The 12,845-nt window shown below is 37.7% G+C and overlaps 1 protein-coding gene across 1 annotated transcript; it reads left to right on the plus strand.

Moving 5' to 3' along the window:
• Positions 1–1,244: 1,244 nt before the first annotated feature.
• LOC146547072 (uncharacterized) lies at positions 1,245–4,353 on the plus strand. Its single transcript, XM_085263995.1, has 3 exons — positions 1,245–3,697; positions 3,863–3,961; positions 4,345–4,353. The coding sequence occupies exons 1-3, from the start codon at positions 1,268–1,270 to the stop codon at positions 4,351–4,353; spliced, it is 2,538 nt and encodes an 845-aa protein (XP_085120121.1). The 5' UTR covers positions 1,245–1,267.
• The last annotated feature ends 8,492 nt before the right edge of the window (positions 4,354–12,845 follow it).

The following is a 12,845-nucleotide window of genomic DNA, read 5'->3' on the forward strand; positions in this document are numbered from 1 at the left end:
ATTGCTTTGTGATCCAACGTTACCTGATGATGACAGCAGTGATGAAGCCAGCATGGCAAGTGATGATTATAATGAAGCAGATTTAATGGAAATTGACAACTATGAAAAAGATGCCCTTTTGTGTGAAAGTGAGTCTGAAAGTGAACAAGCTATTAATATGCAATCCTGTGATGAACAACCAGAGGAACAAAATCCAGATGAACCAGAAAGTGATTTGAACAATGGAGGTTTTGCTCTAGAAAGTTGTCTGCAGCCTGTTGACATTTCAGAAGAGATTCTCTGTTTCACTGATAACACATATTGTGTGGCTCCTGCAGAAAGAAACAATCCTGTTAGCTTCTTCAGAACTCCTCATTTGGAAGCCATGGCATTTCCTGTGCAGTTTCCTACTGGTCAGAATACACTGGATGAAAAGAGACTTCTTAAACTCACACCAAGTGCTTACTTCAAGTCAAGGCTTTTCAACATTGATGCAAGATTTGCTAAAGACACAAATTACCTGTTTTTCTCACAGTTTGTCACTGAAATACATTTGGCTAATTCCAGCATGACAATACAGCTAAGGAAAGGTAAAACTATGACCAAAGATGGACGCAAAATCACATCAGGAATGTTACAAAGTAAGACAGAAGTAGAGAAGCTGGTAAGAAATAAAGATGCAATCAGATTTATGCAGCCACTCAGAGGAACTCCAGCTTACTGGCAGAAAACTACCAAAGATTTATTCAGTATGATTCGTCAAATAGGAACACCTCAGTTCTTTGTCACTTTCTCTGCTGCTGAGATGAGATGGCCTGAAGTGATTCAAGCAATAAAGAGACAGCAAGGTGAAGAGGTTGATTTTGAAGCCCTGGACTGGTCAGAAAAGTGTGAAATTCTAAGATCAAATCCAGTAACCACCATGCGGATGTTTGATAAGCGTGTTGAGGCTTTGTTCAGAGATTTGCTTTTTTCTCCTGCACAGCCCCTTGGTGAGATCATTGATTACTTTTACAGAGTTGAGTTCCAGCACAGAGGTAGTCCGCATATACACATGTTGCTGTGGATTCGAGAAAAGGTAGAAGCAGATGTGGATGATGACCAAACTGTCTGTGACTTTGTGGACAGATACATCTCAGCTCAACTCCCTGATCCAGAAAAACAACCTGAACTGCACAAAAAAGTCTCTGAACTACAAAAGCACAGCAAAAACCACACAAAGACATGCTTTAAGAGTGTGAACTCTGGTTGTAGATTTGGGTTTCCAAAACCACCATCCACAAGAACAATGATTGTGAGACAGGATGAGGATTCAGACACTGAAGCTGCAAAAGCCAAACTCAGACCTTTGTTGAACCTGCTGAAGGAACCTGAAGCTGCTTCCCTCACCATAGAGCAGATTCTGTCACGATGCAACTTGACAATGAATGAGTATGAACAATGCCTCCAGAACATAAACAAGAAAACAGCTCTGATTCTGAAACGTGACCCAAAGGACTGTTGGATCAACAATTACAACCCAGATCTGCTTGAAGCCTGGAACTCTAATTTAGATGTCTCATTCATTTTGAATGCCTATTCATGTGTAGAATACCTCTGTAAATATATAACAAAGAAAGAATCTGGCCTCTCTGAATACCTGAAGACAGTTATTGACAACTCTGATAAGAACACCGTCAATGAATGTGATGAAATGAGAGCTGTGATGCAGGCTTACTCAAAAAAGAGAGAGATCAGCGCACAGGAGTGTGTGACTCGAGTCTGTGGCCTAAAAATGAAAAAATGTTCCCGCAGTGTTGTATTTGTACCAACAGATGATAACCCAGTAAAAATGAGTCGGCCCATGAGCTTCCTGGAAAGCACAACACATGACAGCTGTAATATTTGGATGACAAGTTTGAGTGATAAATACAAATGCAGACCTGAGACCCCAGAATATGAGGAAATGTCGCTGGCTGATTTTGCTGCCCTGTGCCGGTTGGTGAGTGGTCCAAATGAAGGAAAAGATGTGCTTCCTCTTCTAAACCAGCTTGGATTTGTACAAAGGCGAAAGAATGATAAACCAGCTATAATCAGGTATTACCACTGTTCACAGGAAAAAGATCCTGAGCAATATTATGGTCGACTGTTGAGACTTTACCTTCCACACAGATCAGAGCAGGAACTGAAACCACAATGTTTCCAAACCTATCAGTCCTTCTACAACTCGGGTTTTGTGCGACTTCCATGTTCAGACCACAGTGAGTCTGTGAAACGGATTGTGAAAAGAAATAAAGACAAGTATGAGAAGAACTCTGAGGATATTGAGAGTGCACTGGAAGAGTTTGAACAAAATAGGGATGTTGTGATCGATGAATGGTGTAATCTTGCTCCTGAATCTGAAGTTGTGAGGCTGCAATGTGATGAGAATCTTCCTGAGAGACATTCTGATGATGAGAACGAACAGGAGAATGTCCCTGACTACAGTCGTCAGTCTGATGCTGTAACAGAGATCAGAGCCATCAGAGAACAACCTGCAGTAGATCCAGCCGTGGTACGTGTAATGTATCAGAATCTGAACCAGAAGCAGGCCTGCGTGTTCTATGCCATAAGAGACTGGTGTATTCAGCGAGTTTGTGGTTTGAACCCAGATCCATTTTTCTTCTATATCAACGGTGGTGCAGGAACTGGAAAGTCACATCTGATTAAATGTATTCACTCTGAAGCATCAAAGATCCTGAGCAGACTGCCTGCTAATGCAGAAGAAGCTGACATATCAAATCCAACTGTTTTACTTACTTCATTTACCGGGACAGCAGCTTTTTCTATCAATGGCTCTACATTACATTCTCTACTGAAACTACCCAGGAGTCTGAAACCACCCATTCAAGGACTTGGTAACCAACTGGATGAAGTCAGATCTGAGCTGATGAATGCAGAAATTATTGTTATTGATGAGATTTCAATGGTTTCAAAACCCCTTTTTGCCTATGTGGATGCAAGACTGAAACAAATCAAAGGCACTCAGAGACCTTTTGGTGGAATGTCAGTTTTAGCTGTTGGAGATTTTTACCAGCTGCCACCAGTGCGACAGTCTAAACCTCTCTGCGTTTACGATCCAGAACAGATTGACCTATGGCAGGAACATTTTCAGATGATCACTCTAACCGAGATCATGCGTCAGAAAGATGATGTGGCCTTTGCAGAGATGCTGAACAGGATTAGAGTGAAAGAAAAGACGGATGAGCTTTCTCAGTGCGACAGAGATTTGTTGTCACAGGCTGTGACTGCACCAGAAGAATGTCCAACTGAGGTCTTACACATTTATGCCACCAACAAGAATGTGGAATCCCATAACACAGATACCCTGAAGAAGCTTCATTCAAACATCATAATCATCACTGCAGACGATTTCCAGAAGGATAAACGTACAGGCAGAATGGAACGAAGAGACAAACCATTTACAGGTGGGAGAAATGATTTACCTGACACTCTGAATGTTGCTGAAGGAGCTCGAGTCATGCTGACCAGAAACTTGGACACACTAAACGGTTTAGTCAACGGTGCTTTTGGTATACTGGTAAAGGTGGTGAGATCTGAAAATGATGGACACATAATCAAACTGGGGCTCAGAATGGACAACCGGCAGCCTATGAGACACAACCGCAGTGCTAATGCAGCATCTGATGATCTGGTTTACATTGAGAGAGCAGAGGAGAGTCTGAAGTTTAAAGGAGCGGTACGCAGACAGTTTCCTGTAAAGCTAGCATTTGCCTGCACAATTCACAAAACTCAGGGTCTTACAACACAGACAGCTGTAGTTTCAATGAAGAACATTTTTGAACCAGGTATGGCTTATGTTGCTCTCAGCAGGGTGACGTCTCTCAGTGGACTCTATTTGCAGGACTTGGATGAGAAAAAGATTTACTCCAATCCCGAGGTAACTGCAGCACTCCAAACCATGAGACAAGCCAGCGTTGAGGAAATGATGCCTCTTCTTCAGGTCAGAGAAACAGCCAGCAGACTTGACACTCTTACACTGATCCATCACAATACGGAGGGTTTGCCATCTCACATCAGTGACATCAAGAGTCATCATGAAATGTGTTTAGCAGATGTTTTGTGTCTCACAGAGTCTCACCTCCAAGGCTCCTTTGTTGCAGACAGTCTTCATTTGGACGGCTACACCATGTTCAAACGCAACAGACATGTGTCCTACACAAACTTTCCTCACATGGCCAGCAGAAGTGGTGGGGGAGTTGTTGTGTATTTGAGGAATCATTTTCAGGTTCAGGTAAAACAGTATCTGCATAATGTCACTGATCTTGAGTTTTTAGTGTTGAAGGTTCAGGCTCCATTCCCTGCACTCATTGCTGTTGTGTACAGACCCCCTGACTACAGTTTGACACCATTCATGCAAAACCTGGTAAGTCTTTTAGATTCCCTTGAAATAATGGACTGTCACCCAATCATTGTGTGTGGAGATTTTAATGAGAACCAGTTGCAGAGTGGAAGAAAACAGATTCTGGAGCAGTTTCAGTCGAGAGGGTATTCACAGCTGATCACTTCTGCCACTACAGACAAGAACACCCTGCTTGACCTCATTTTTATTTCTCAGCCAGATCAATGTCTCCATTCCGGTGTTCTGAGATCATACTACAGTTACCACAACCCTGTGTTTTGTGTCCTGTCCTCGAGCCAATCATGAAGTTGTCTGGTGAGTTTTGAAACAATTACAGATCATGTTTGTTACAGAGTTTACTGACTGTAGAGTATGAAAAATATTTTTCATTGGAAAAAATTGTCTTCCCTACTCTGTCTGTAAGAAGACCCTTTCTTATTGCAATGTTATTAATCATTTCACCAAATCATGGCTGTACTTCATGCAGAGCCGGGAGATCTGCTTTCTGTTATCATGCACCTCAGATCTGAAATATACTGCATTAAACGGACATAATTTATTTTTTATTCTCATGTTTTACATGACTAAATCTACTTATACGTTTTTTCATGGATGTTAATTGTCATCTCCTTTTTTGATACTTTTTTTACTCTGACGTATGTATCTCAACAAACGAGATCTTCCCCTCCAAGATGCTTTCAAATATGAAATAGTAAATAAACAAATCACAGATAAATGCAGGTATTTATTATGGGTCACGTGAATAAATACAGACAATTATATTTTCTTGATTATAGTAAATTTTGTAGAATCAAATGTTTTTGGGATGAATGAGGTTTTGCTTATCATGTTTTACAGGTAAAAAATGTTAAAAGTTTTAAGCTATCTTTAGGCTACCAGAGATGTCTATAATTATACATTATGTAGAGAAAAACATTTTCACAGCTTACAGAATATGTATAAAAACTGATTTAGAAGTACATGGAAAGTTTCTGCATCCATTTTCTGACTTGGCCTTTATCCGGGTGGGTTTGGGTTTGGGTGGATAAAGGCCAAGTCAGAATTCTCTGAGCAGCTGGAAAAAGCTGCTAATAAACAAAGACATCAGAAAGCGGGGGCTTTAGGTGTAGCCCCCGTTTTCTGACGCACTAATTAGATTTAGTAACTGACACCCCATACCAGCATTATATAGACACTTGGGGGCTGAGATGGGTGGGTATGGGGGGGGTGGGTGGTGTTAAAAGCACTTTATGTTTTGTAGATGTATTTTTTTCAGACAGGGCACACACAGTCCTGTTTCCTTTGTGGGAAAACCTTCAAACTTCACCATCCTCAGCTGAAACAACAACATCTTAACACCATCTTCATGAACTGCTGAGCCAAACCTGATCCACCAGTGCTGGACTGCACAGATAACTACATGCCACACAGAGACTGCTGTTTTATGAACTGCCATACCAGTATGTCTTCAATGGAGAAGATGACACACCCATCACCTGACCTCCTGCCTGATCTGGAGACCATCATGATGCTGCCACACTACACACCTCTGAGACCATGAATGATGACCCCTACTGAGGAAACTGTATTTCCTGTCAGAGATGCTCAGTGATCCTCAGAGCAGAGAGAGGTATGATTCTTTATCTTTGATTTAAAAAAAAGTCAGTGTTTTTAATCCAATTAATCAATTTAAATCCTGTTTAGTGCATAAATAATTCCACACTCAAATGATTATACTTGTTGACACTTTTTGAGTTTTAATTCACATTATGGATTACAAATCTATGCTTTTTCTACTCTGTCTCTCTGTGCAGGTATTGCTGTCTTCTGAGTTCTTCAGTGTCCCAAATGAGACATTCAAACCTCATTGCAGAGCTCATGTCTTTCCTCACCATCATGTGAGTGTGAGATTGCTCTGGATTCTGGTTATGTGGCCTGCAGCACCTATAAGGTATTTCAACATTGTTCATTGTATAACTTATTTGTAGTTTTTAGGCCTTAACACAAATAAAATGTTCCTTTTTCTGTATTTTTTACAACAAGCTCGTCCAGTGTGCCTGCATTCCAGCTTCTTAGACTCTACTCAAGTGGACAGAGTATCAGTGTTTGGCCACTCTTACAGACACCAACTTCTGTCAACTCACTGATACTGATCAGGCACCTCACTCCAGGAAGACAGAGGGCTGCAAGCCTGTCATCGTTTCCAGTGTGGCTTTGTATTCTTGGGGTAGCATCAGATTTTCCCACAAATATTCAAAGGTAACACTTATTTTAAGCTTAGTTATTAAGTCAAAAGTCTTCCCTTGTGTTAATTTTATTTTATTTATTTATTTTTTTGTTTTCTTTTAGATTTATATGCAGTGATCGGATGTGGTGGAGCTTTGTTAACTGTGTGGAAAACATCTGTTTGTGATGATATTTAGAATGAGGCTTTAAGGTGACAGTTTCCATGTAATTTCAATCCTTTTACTAAGCAAAAACATGTTTGCAATTAACATATATTTTTTAAGTTTTGTCTTTTGGATTTATGGTTAACATTCCTCTGTGACAGCAAATACTAAACTGGTCCAAGTAACCAGCATATCATTGGTCAAAGGCAAAAAGGACCACATGTCATGCTAGCAATGAATTATTGACTGTGTTTGTGTCACCAGATTTAACAAACAATATCAGACATATGAAACTGAACTCTGGATTAATGTGCAGATTTTTTTTGTGGTTTTTTTATTGTTGAATAATTATTTTGTAGAACAAACCCAATCTATTTACCCAAACAATGTAACTTGTTTAGGTAAATAGTGGATTAATATATCTAAGTCTATAAGTATAGCAAGCTGAATTCATACAGACACACAGCTCTAAATCCTGGATTGTAGGATGTACAAAAATGATCATGTGATTATTATGGACATTTAAATAACTATATCTATTGAACCATTACATGTATTCTTTTTAGAAATTACACAATCTCAAAATGTGAAAAAAGAAAGTGTTTAAGAGAATAAATAATGTGTGTTTGTATGAATCCTGCCTTAGTATGGGGTGTCAGTAACTACATTAGTATAGAGTAGGTCTAACAGTGGTTTTCCACATCTGCTCTAATACAGGTCCCCAACCTTTTTTGCGCCACGGACCGGTTTATGCCCGACAATATTTTCATGGACCGGCCTTTAAGGTGTCGCGGATAAATACAACAAAATAAAACTAGTACCGGTACCGAAAAAAAGAAAATTTATTCATAACACACGTCAAAAGACCCAGGAAAACCGAGTAAACGATAAAAACGTTAACAAAATAACGCTGAAAACCGATAAAAACCCTGAAAACTATACATTTCACACCTGAGCCTCAACTCTCGCGGCCCGGTACCAAATGACTCACGGACTGGTACCGGTCCTAGGCCTGGGGGTTGGGGACTGCTGGTCTAATATATATATAGATAATGGGTCAGACATATAAAGTCATTTTGAAAAGTTCATAAAGGTCACATCCATTTATATGTGTTCCTCTTTATCATTTTATATCTGGTCACACAGCTGACTTGAGTTTTGATCAGAGTAGAACCATAACATTCATGCTAATGGTTCTACTGTTTACAGTTACTTTATGATGGATTTCACAGCACTATGTGAAAAGCTGTTAGAGGTAAAGTTAAGAAAATTAATACCTCATCATAAGTCACTCTCTAACGCAAAGCAGTGATTATTTTTCACTGTAATTTATTCCACAACAATGTTCTTTATTTGATCCTTGTTTCTTTAAATATGCAAATCGATTGTTCAGCTGTGTGACTCTCCACACCTCAAATATATCACAATGTGGACTTCATTTTGACAGTATTTTGTAGATTGGTACCATATTTATCATTAAATCAAGAAACTGTAAACTAATTGAAAAAATGAAGCTTGTGAAAATTTTAATGTGGCATAGGAACATGTTGTTTATCCTTGCCAAATGGTATTTACACAAAACTCCAGCAAATCAGAGGATATATTTTTGTCTCTCACTTACTATATATGTGTATATTTTTGCAGTTAATAGCCTATCATGTGTCTGAGCATCTTAGGGCCATAAACATAAACATGGCAAACAAGGATATGTTCACAATTCCAACAGATGCTTCAATTGTTTGTATAGATTTTAGATTAATTTGATTTGCATTTTCTATTAATATTTTTCTGTTTGTCCCAAATGGTATTTTTATTTCTTTATGCCATTATTGCAATCATTGGAAACAACTGAGTAAATATTTTGTATCATATGTTTCTAAAAATATTTGAATGTTCTACTTTTCTACTACTGGTTTTCTACTTTCTAAACTTTCTGCCACTTTTTGGCATTTTAATAACATTATTTTTGGGTGTTTTAATCTCTGACCGCAGCATCTTGTGCATTTATTACCTAAATGTTGTTTGTGTGGGTTTTGCTTTTGTTTGTTTTTTTGCCATTTTTAGATTTTACCAGCTGTGCAAACTCTGCAATTTTACCTTGGTTTTGTTCCACATTAGTTTATCTGCCGGCATGTTTTCTTCCTTTTCTAATGTTTTTGGTAATTTTTCACAGTTAAACAAGTAACTTTGAGGTTACTTCAGCATTTTCAGCTGTTATCTGTTGACAGTTTTGCCTAATTATTACATTTCTGCAAATTTCTAGCCGTTCTGATAAGTTGTAATATTTCTGCCAAGTTTTTAATTTTCTACTAAATTATATTATTTCTGCTAGGTTACACTACTTTTGTTTGTTGTGTTATGTTATGTTAAGTTATGTTATTCTAAATGATTGCATTTCTGCTAAGTTATTACATTTTTCTTAACTTGATATTGTTCTGCAAAGTTATTAAAATTTCAGCAACTTTTTAAACACTGAGTTTGATTTCTTCAGCTTCTTCAGCTATTTTCAACTATTTTCAGCAGACAGCTTCAGCTTTACAGCTGAAACAGCCTCTCTGATTGGTGGATTTCTGCTAAATTATAGTATTTCTGCTTTTTATAGGATTTGTGCTTAATATAGTATTTCTGCTAAATTATAGTTTTTCTTCTTTTTATAATATTTGTGCTAAAACATAGTATTTCTACTAAATGTAGTATTTATGCTTAATAATAGTATTTCTATATATTTCTGCCAGGTCCCCAGGCAGCCAATCCTCTGTGAGGACTGAGACATTCAAATTTTCAAATCAGGGCCTGCACAGTTTCCCAGCCAATCAAATAAGTGTCCTGAGGCATTCAAATTTGCATATTGGGGCCTTCGTGGCTTCTAAGCCAGCCAATCATATCTGAGGGCTGAGGAATTCAAATCCACAAATCAGGGCCTGCACGGCTTCCCAGCCAGCCAATCACATATGTGGTCTCAGGCATTCAAATTTGCATATTGGGGAATTCGTGGCTTCTAAGTCAACAAGTCATCCATGTCATATATCTCTAAAAATTCATATTTTAATATTAAATTGTCAACACTTGAAGATTCCCCCATCTCTTCTGAACAAAACGGTGTAAGAATGACCGTTCTAGCCCCTACGGTTAGGAAATTATGGTCATTTGTTTGAGGGGAGTCGTCACTATGAGAAATAGACTGCAAAAATCCTGTGTCTCTCTGTGCTGCTGCGTGTGTAAACAGATGCACCTGTTTTGGTGGGGAAAAGTGCACAGCCTCTCTGATTGGTGGATTCAAATTCACCAGCTCCCAGGCTGACCTAGAAACTTACTTCTCTCTCCCTGTGTGTGTGTGTGTGTGTGTGTGTGTGTGTGTGTGTGTGTGTGTGTGTGTGTGTGTGTGACAGAGAGAGAGAGAGAGAGAGAGAAAGGCTTTTAATGGGATGATCTCATTCTAAGATTTAAATTCAATATATTTAGACTGGTTGACTGAATTGGATCTTGTGTGTGGGTCTCTCTGTGCATGTGTGTTTCCTCATGTGTACATATTTGTGATTGTGTGGCTGTAATAAATTTTTTTGCAGATTTTTGTCATTTAACAAGTATATTTGAGGGACCCTCAGCATGTTCAGCATTTTTTCAGCTGTCCATTTTGCTTTTCCAATTTTTCTGTTTAACTTATTACTATTGTGCTAAATCATACTGTTTCTGCTATTTTATAAGATTTGTGCTTAATATACTATTTCTGCTTTTATTGGATTTGTGCTTAATATAGTATTTCTGCTAAATGTAGTATTTATGCTTAATCATACTATTTCTGCTTTTCATAGTATTTGTGCTTAATATAGTATTTCTGCTAAATTTAGTATTTCTGATTAATTATAGTTTTTCTACTAAATCATAGTACAGTATTTCTGCTTTTTATGGGATTTGTGCTAAAACAAAGTATTTCTACTAAATGTAGTATTTGTGCTTAATCATACCATTTCTGCTTTTTATAGGATTTGTGCTTAATATAGTATTTCTGCTAAATTATAGTATTTCTGCCAAATTATAATATTTGTGCTAAAACATAGTCTCAATTTAAAATTACAATATTCATAGTTCATCACAGTGTCTCTGGTAAATCACAATATTTCTGCTCTGTTGTACTATTTTTCTAAATCATAGTGTTTCTGTAATGTTTAAGTATTTTTGGCTAAATATATTCTTTCTGTTATCTTATACTATTTCTCCTAAATTCTTGTATTTTTGAGAAGTTATCATGTTTCTGGTAAGTTACAATATTTCTGCTAAATTCTGCTATGCTATTTCTGCCAAGTATTATGTTTCCTCTAAGATATTGCAGTTCTGCTAAGTTATTCCATTTTAGCAAACTTCTTTTGCTTCTGCAAAGTTTTTACAATTTCTGCAACTTTTCAGCTTTTTCAGCTACTTTTTGCATACAGCTTCAGCTTTAAGCATCCACACTGCATTTTCGCAGGAAATGCAAATTTTTCTAGTTTTGTATTGTTTTTCGTGTCCCACTCCACGCCAGCAATAAAGCTGTGTTTTTTGAGTTTACCTTTTGTCTCTGTGAGTTTGCGTTTGGGTCCTACTTTTGCCTGCACACAGCCATATTGTGACAATTTAGTTCACAATTTAATTTATATACTAGCAAAAACTGGTTGTAGCACTGACAGGGACCCTTTGTGAAATCACCAAAATGTTATCTGTACTGTATATAAACCGAATCACAGGAAGAAAAACAACCCCCTTTGTCTTTTTTTTTGCTAAAGAACAATTGATGAAGAAGCTGAATACTGCTGAGAAACCACCAAGTCAAAGTCCCGACCTTTCAGTGGAATTTTGCAGCAGCTGAAGTACACTCAACAAAAATATAAACGCAACACCTTTGTTACTGCTCCCATTCCCCATGGGATGGACGTAGAGACCTAAAATTCATTCCAGATACACAATATAACCATCCCTCCCAAACAGTGGTCCAGGGTGGCCTTTTGTTGTGGGCAGTCTGAGGTACACCTGTGCACTACTCATGATGTCAGATCAGCATCCTGATGTGGCACACCTGTGAGGTGGGATGGATTATCTCAATATAGCAGATGTGCCCACTACCACACATTTGGACTGATTTGTGACCACTGTTTGGGAGGGATGGTTATATTGTGTATCTGGAATGAATTTTAGGTCTCTACGTCCATCCCATGGGGAATGGGAGCAGTAACAAAGGTGTTGCATTTATATTTTTGTTGAGTGTAAGAAGTTCCTCCAACATATACAGGGGTATACACTGGCTGATCATAGTTTGGATTAATGTAATTGTTGCTGCTTCTCGGCAGACAGGAGACATGATCTGTTTGGCTGGAGATCTGCTACAGAAATGAAATATACACTGTAATTTTAATAGGTTATCCTACCAAATTCCTTTTATTCATTCATCCATTCCTCAATTGATTAAAACCTCCAGGAACAAACATTTTGGCCTCAATGTTGAACTGAGAAACTTTTGAACACTGAATGAATGACAGTTTCCTCATAACATCTCTCCCTGTTATCTTCTATCGTATCTTTTCCTTGTTCCTCCTTTATCGTTTTTGTAGTTTAACTTATTCATACTGCCCCGTGTAATAGTCTAGTGTTCTGAAAGGTAGTTGCCATCATAACCTGGTCCTGTAAAGCCTAAACCATGAAGTCATGATGAGAAAATTGATTTTTTTTTAAACTTGAACTTTCTGAAAAACTCATCTCTAGAATAAGATTTTTTTAATTAAAATAAAATCTTCATTCCCTTAGAAAAAAAAAATCAATGATATGAGTAAAATTGAAAGTGAAATTAGACCTGTAATTCAAGTGCAAGGCCTTAATCTGTTTATTAAAATCTGATCTTTCACAACAGGTTTAAGGAAGTGTATGATTACTAGCACTGAGGCAGACAATAGATTGAAAGGTGTTTTGTTGATCCAACTGGCTGAGCAGGAAAACAATTTCATGTTTCATTGCTCATCTTTTGAACGAAAACAATACAGTGTTAATACCTACTGAAAAGCATTGCTTTTATTTATTATTTTTTACTTTTATTTATTTTTCTATTTGCAATAAAAGCATTAAAATGC

This window comes from Mchenga conophoros, linkage group LG23, assembly GCF_057382185.1.
Source record: "Mchenga conophoros isolate Kocher_MC1m ecotype Shallow Benthic linkage group LG23, M_conophoros_male_GT1.1, whole genome shotgun sequence".
Classification (NCBI taxonomy): Eukaryota; Metazoa; Chordata; class Actinopteri; order Cichliformes; family Cichlidae; genus Mchenga; species Mchenga conophoros.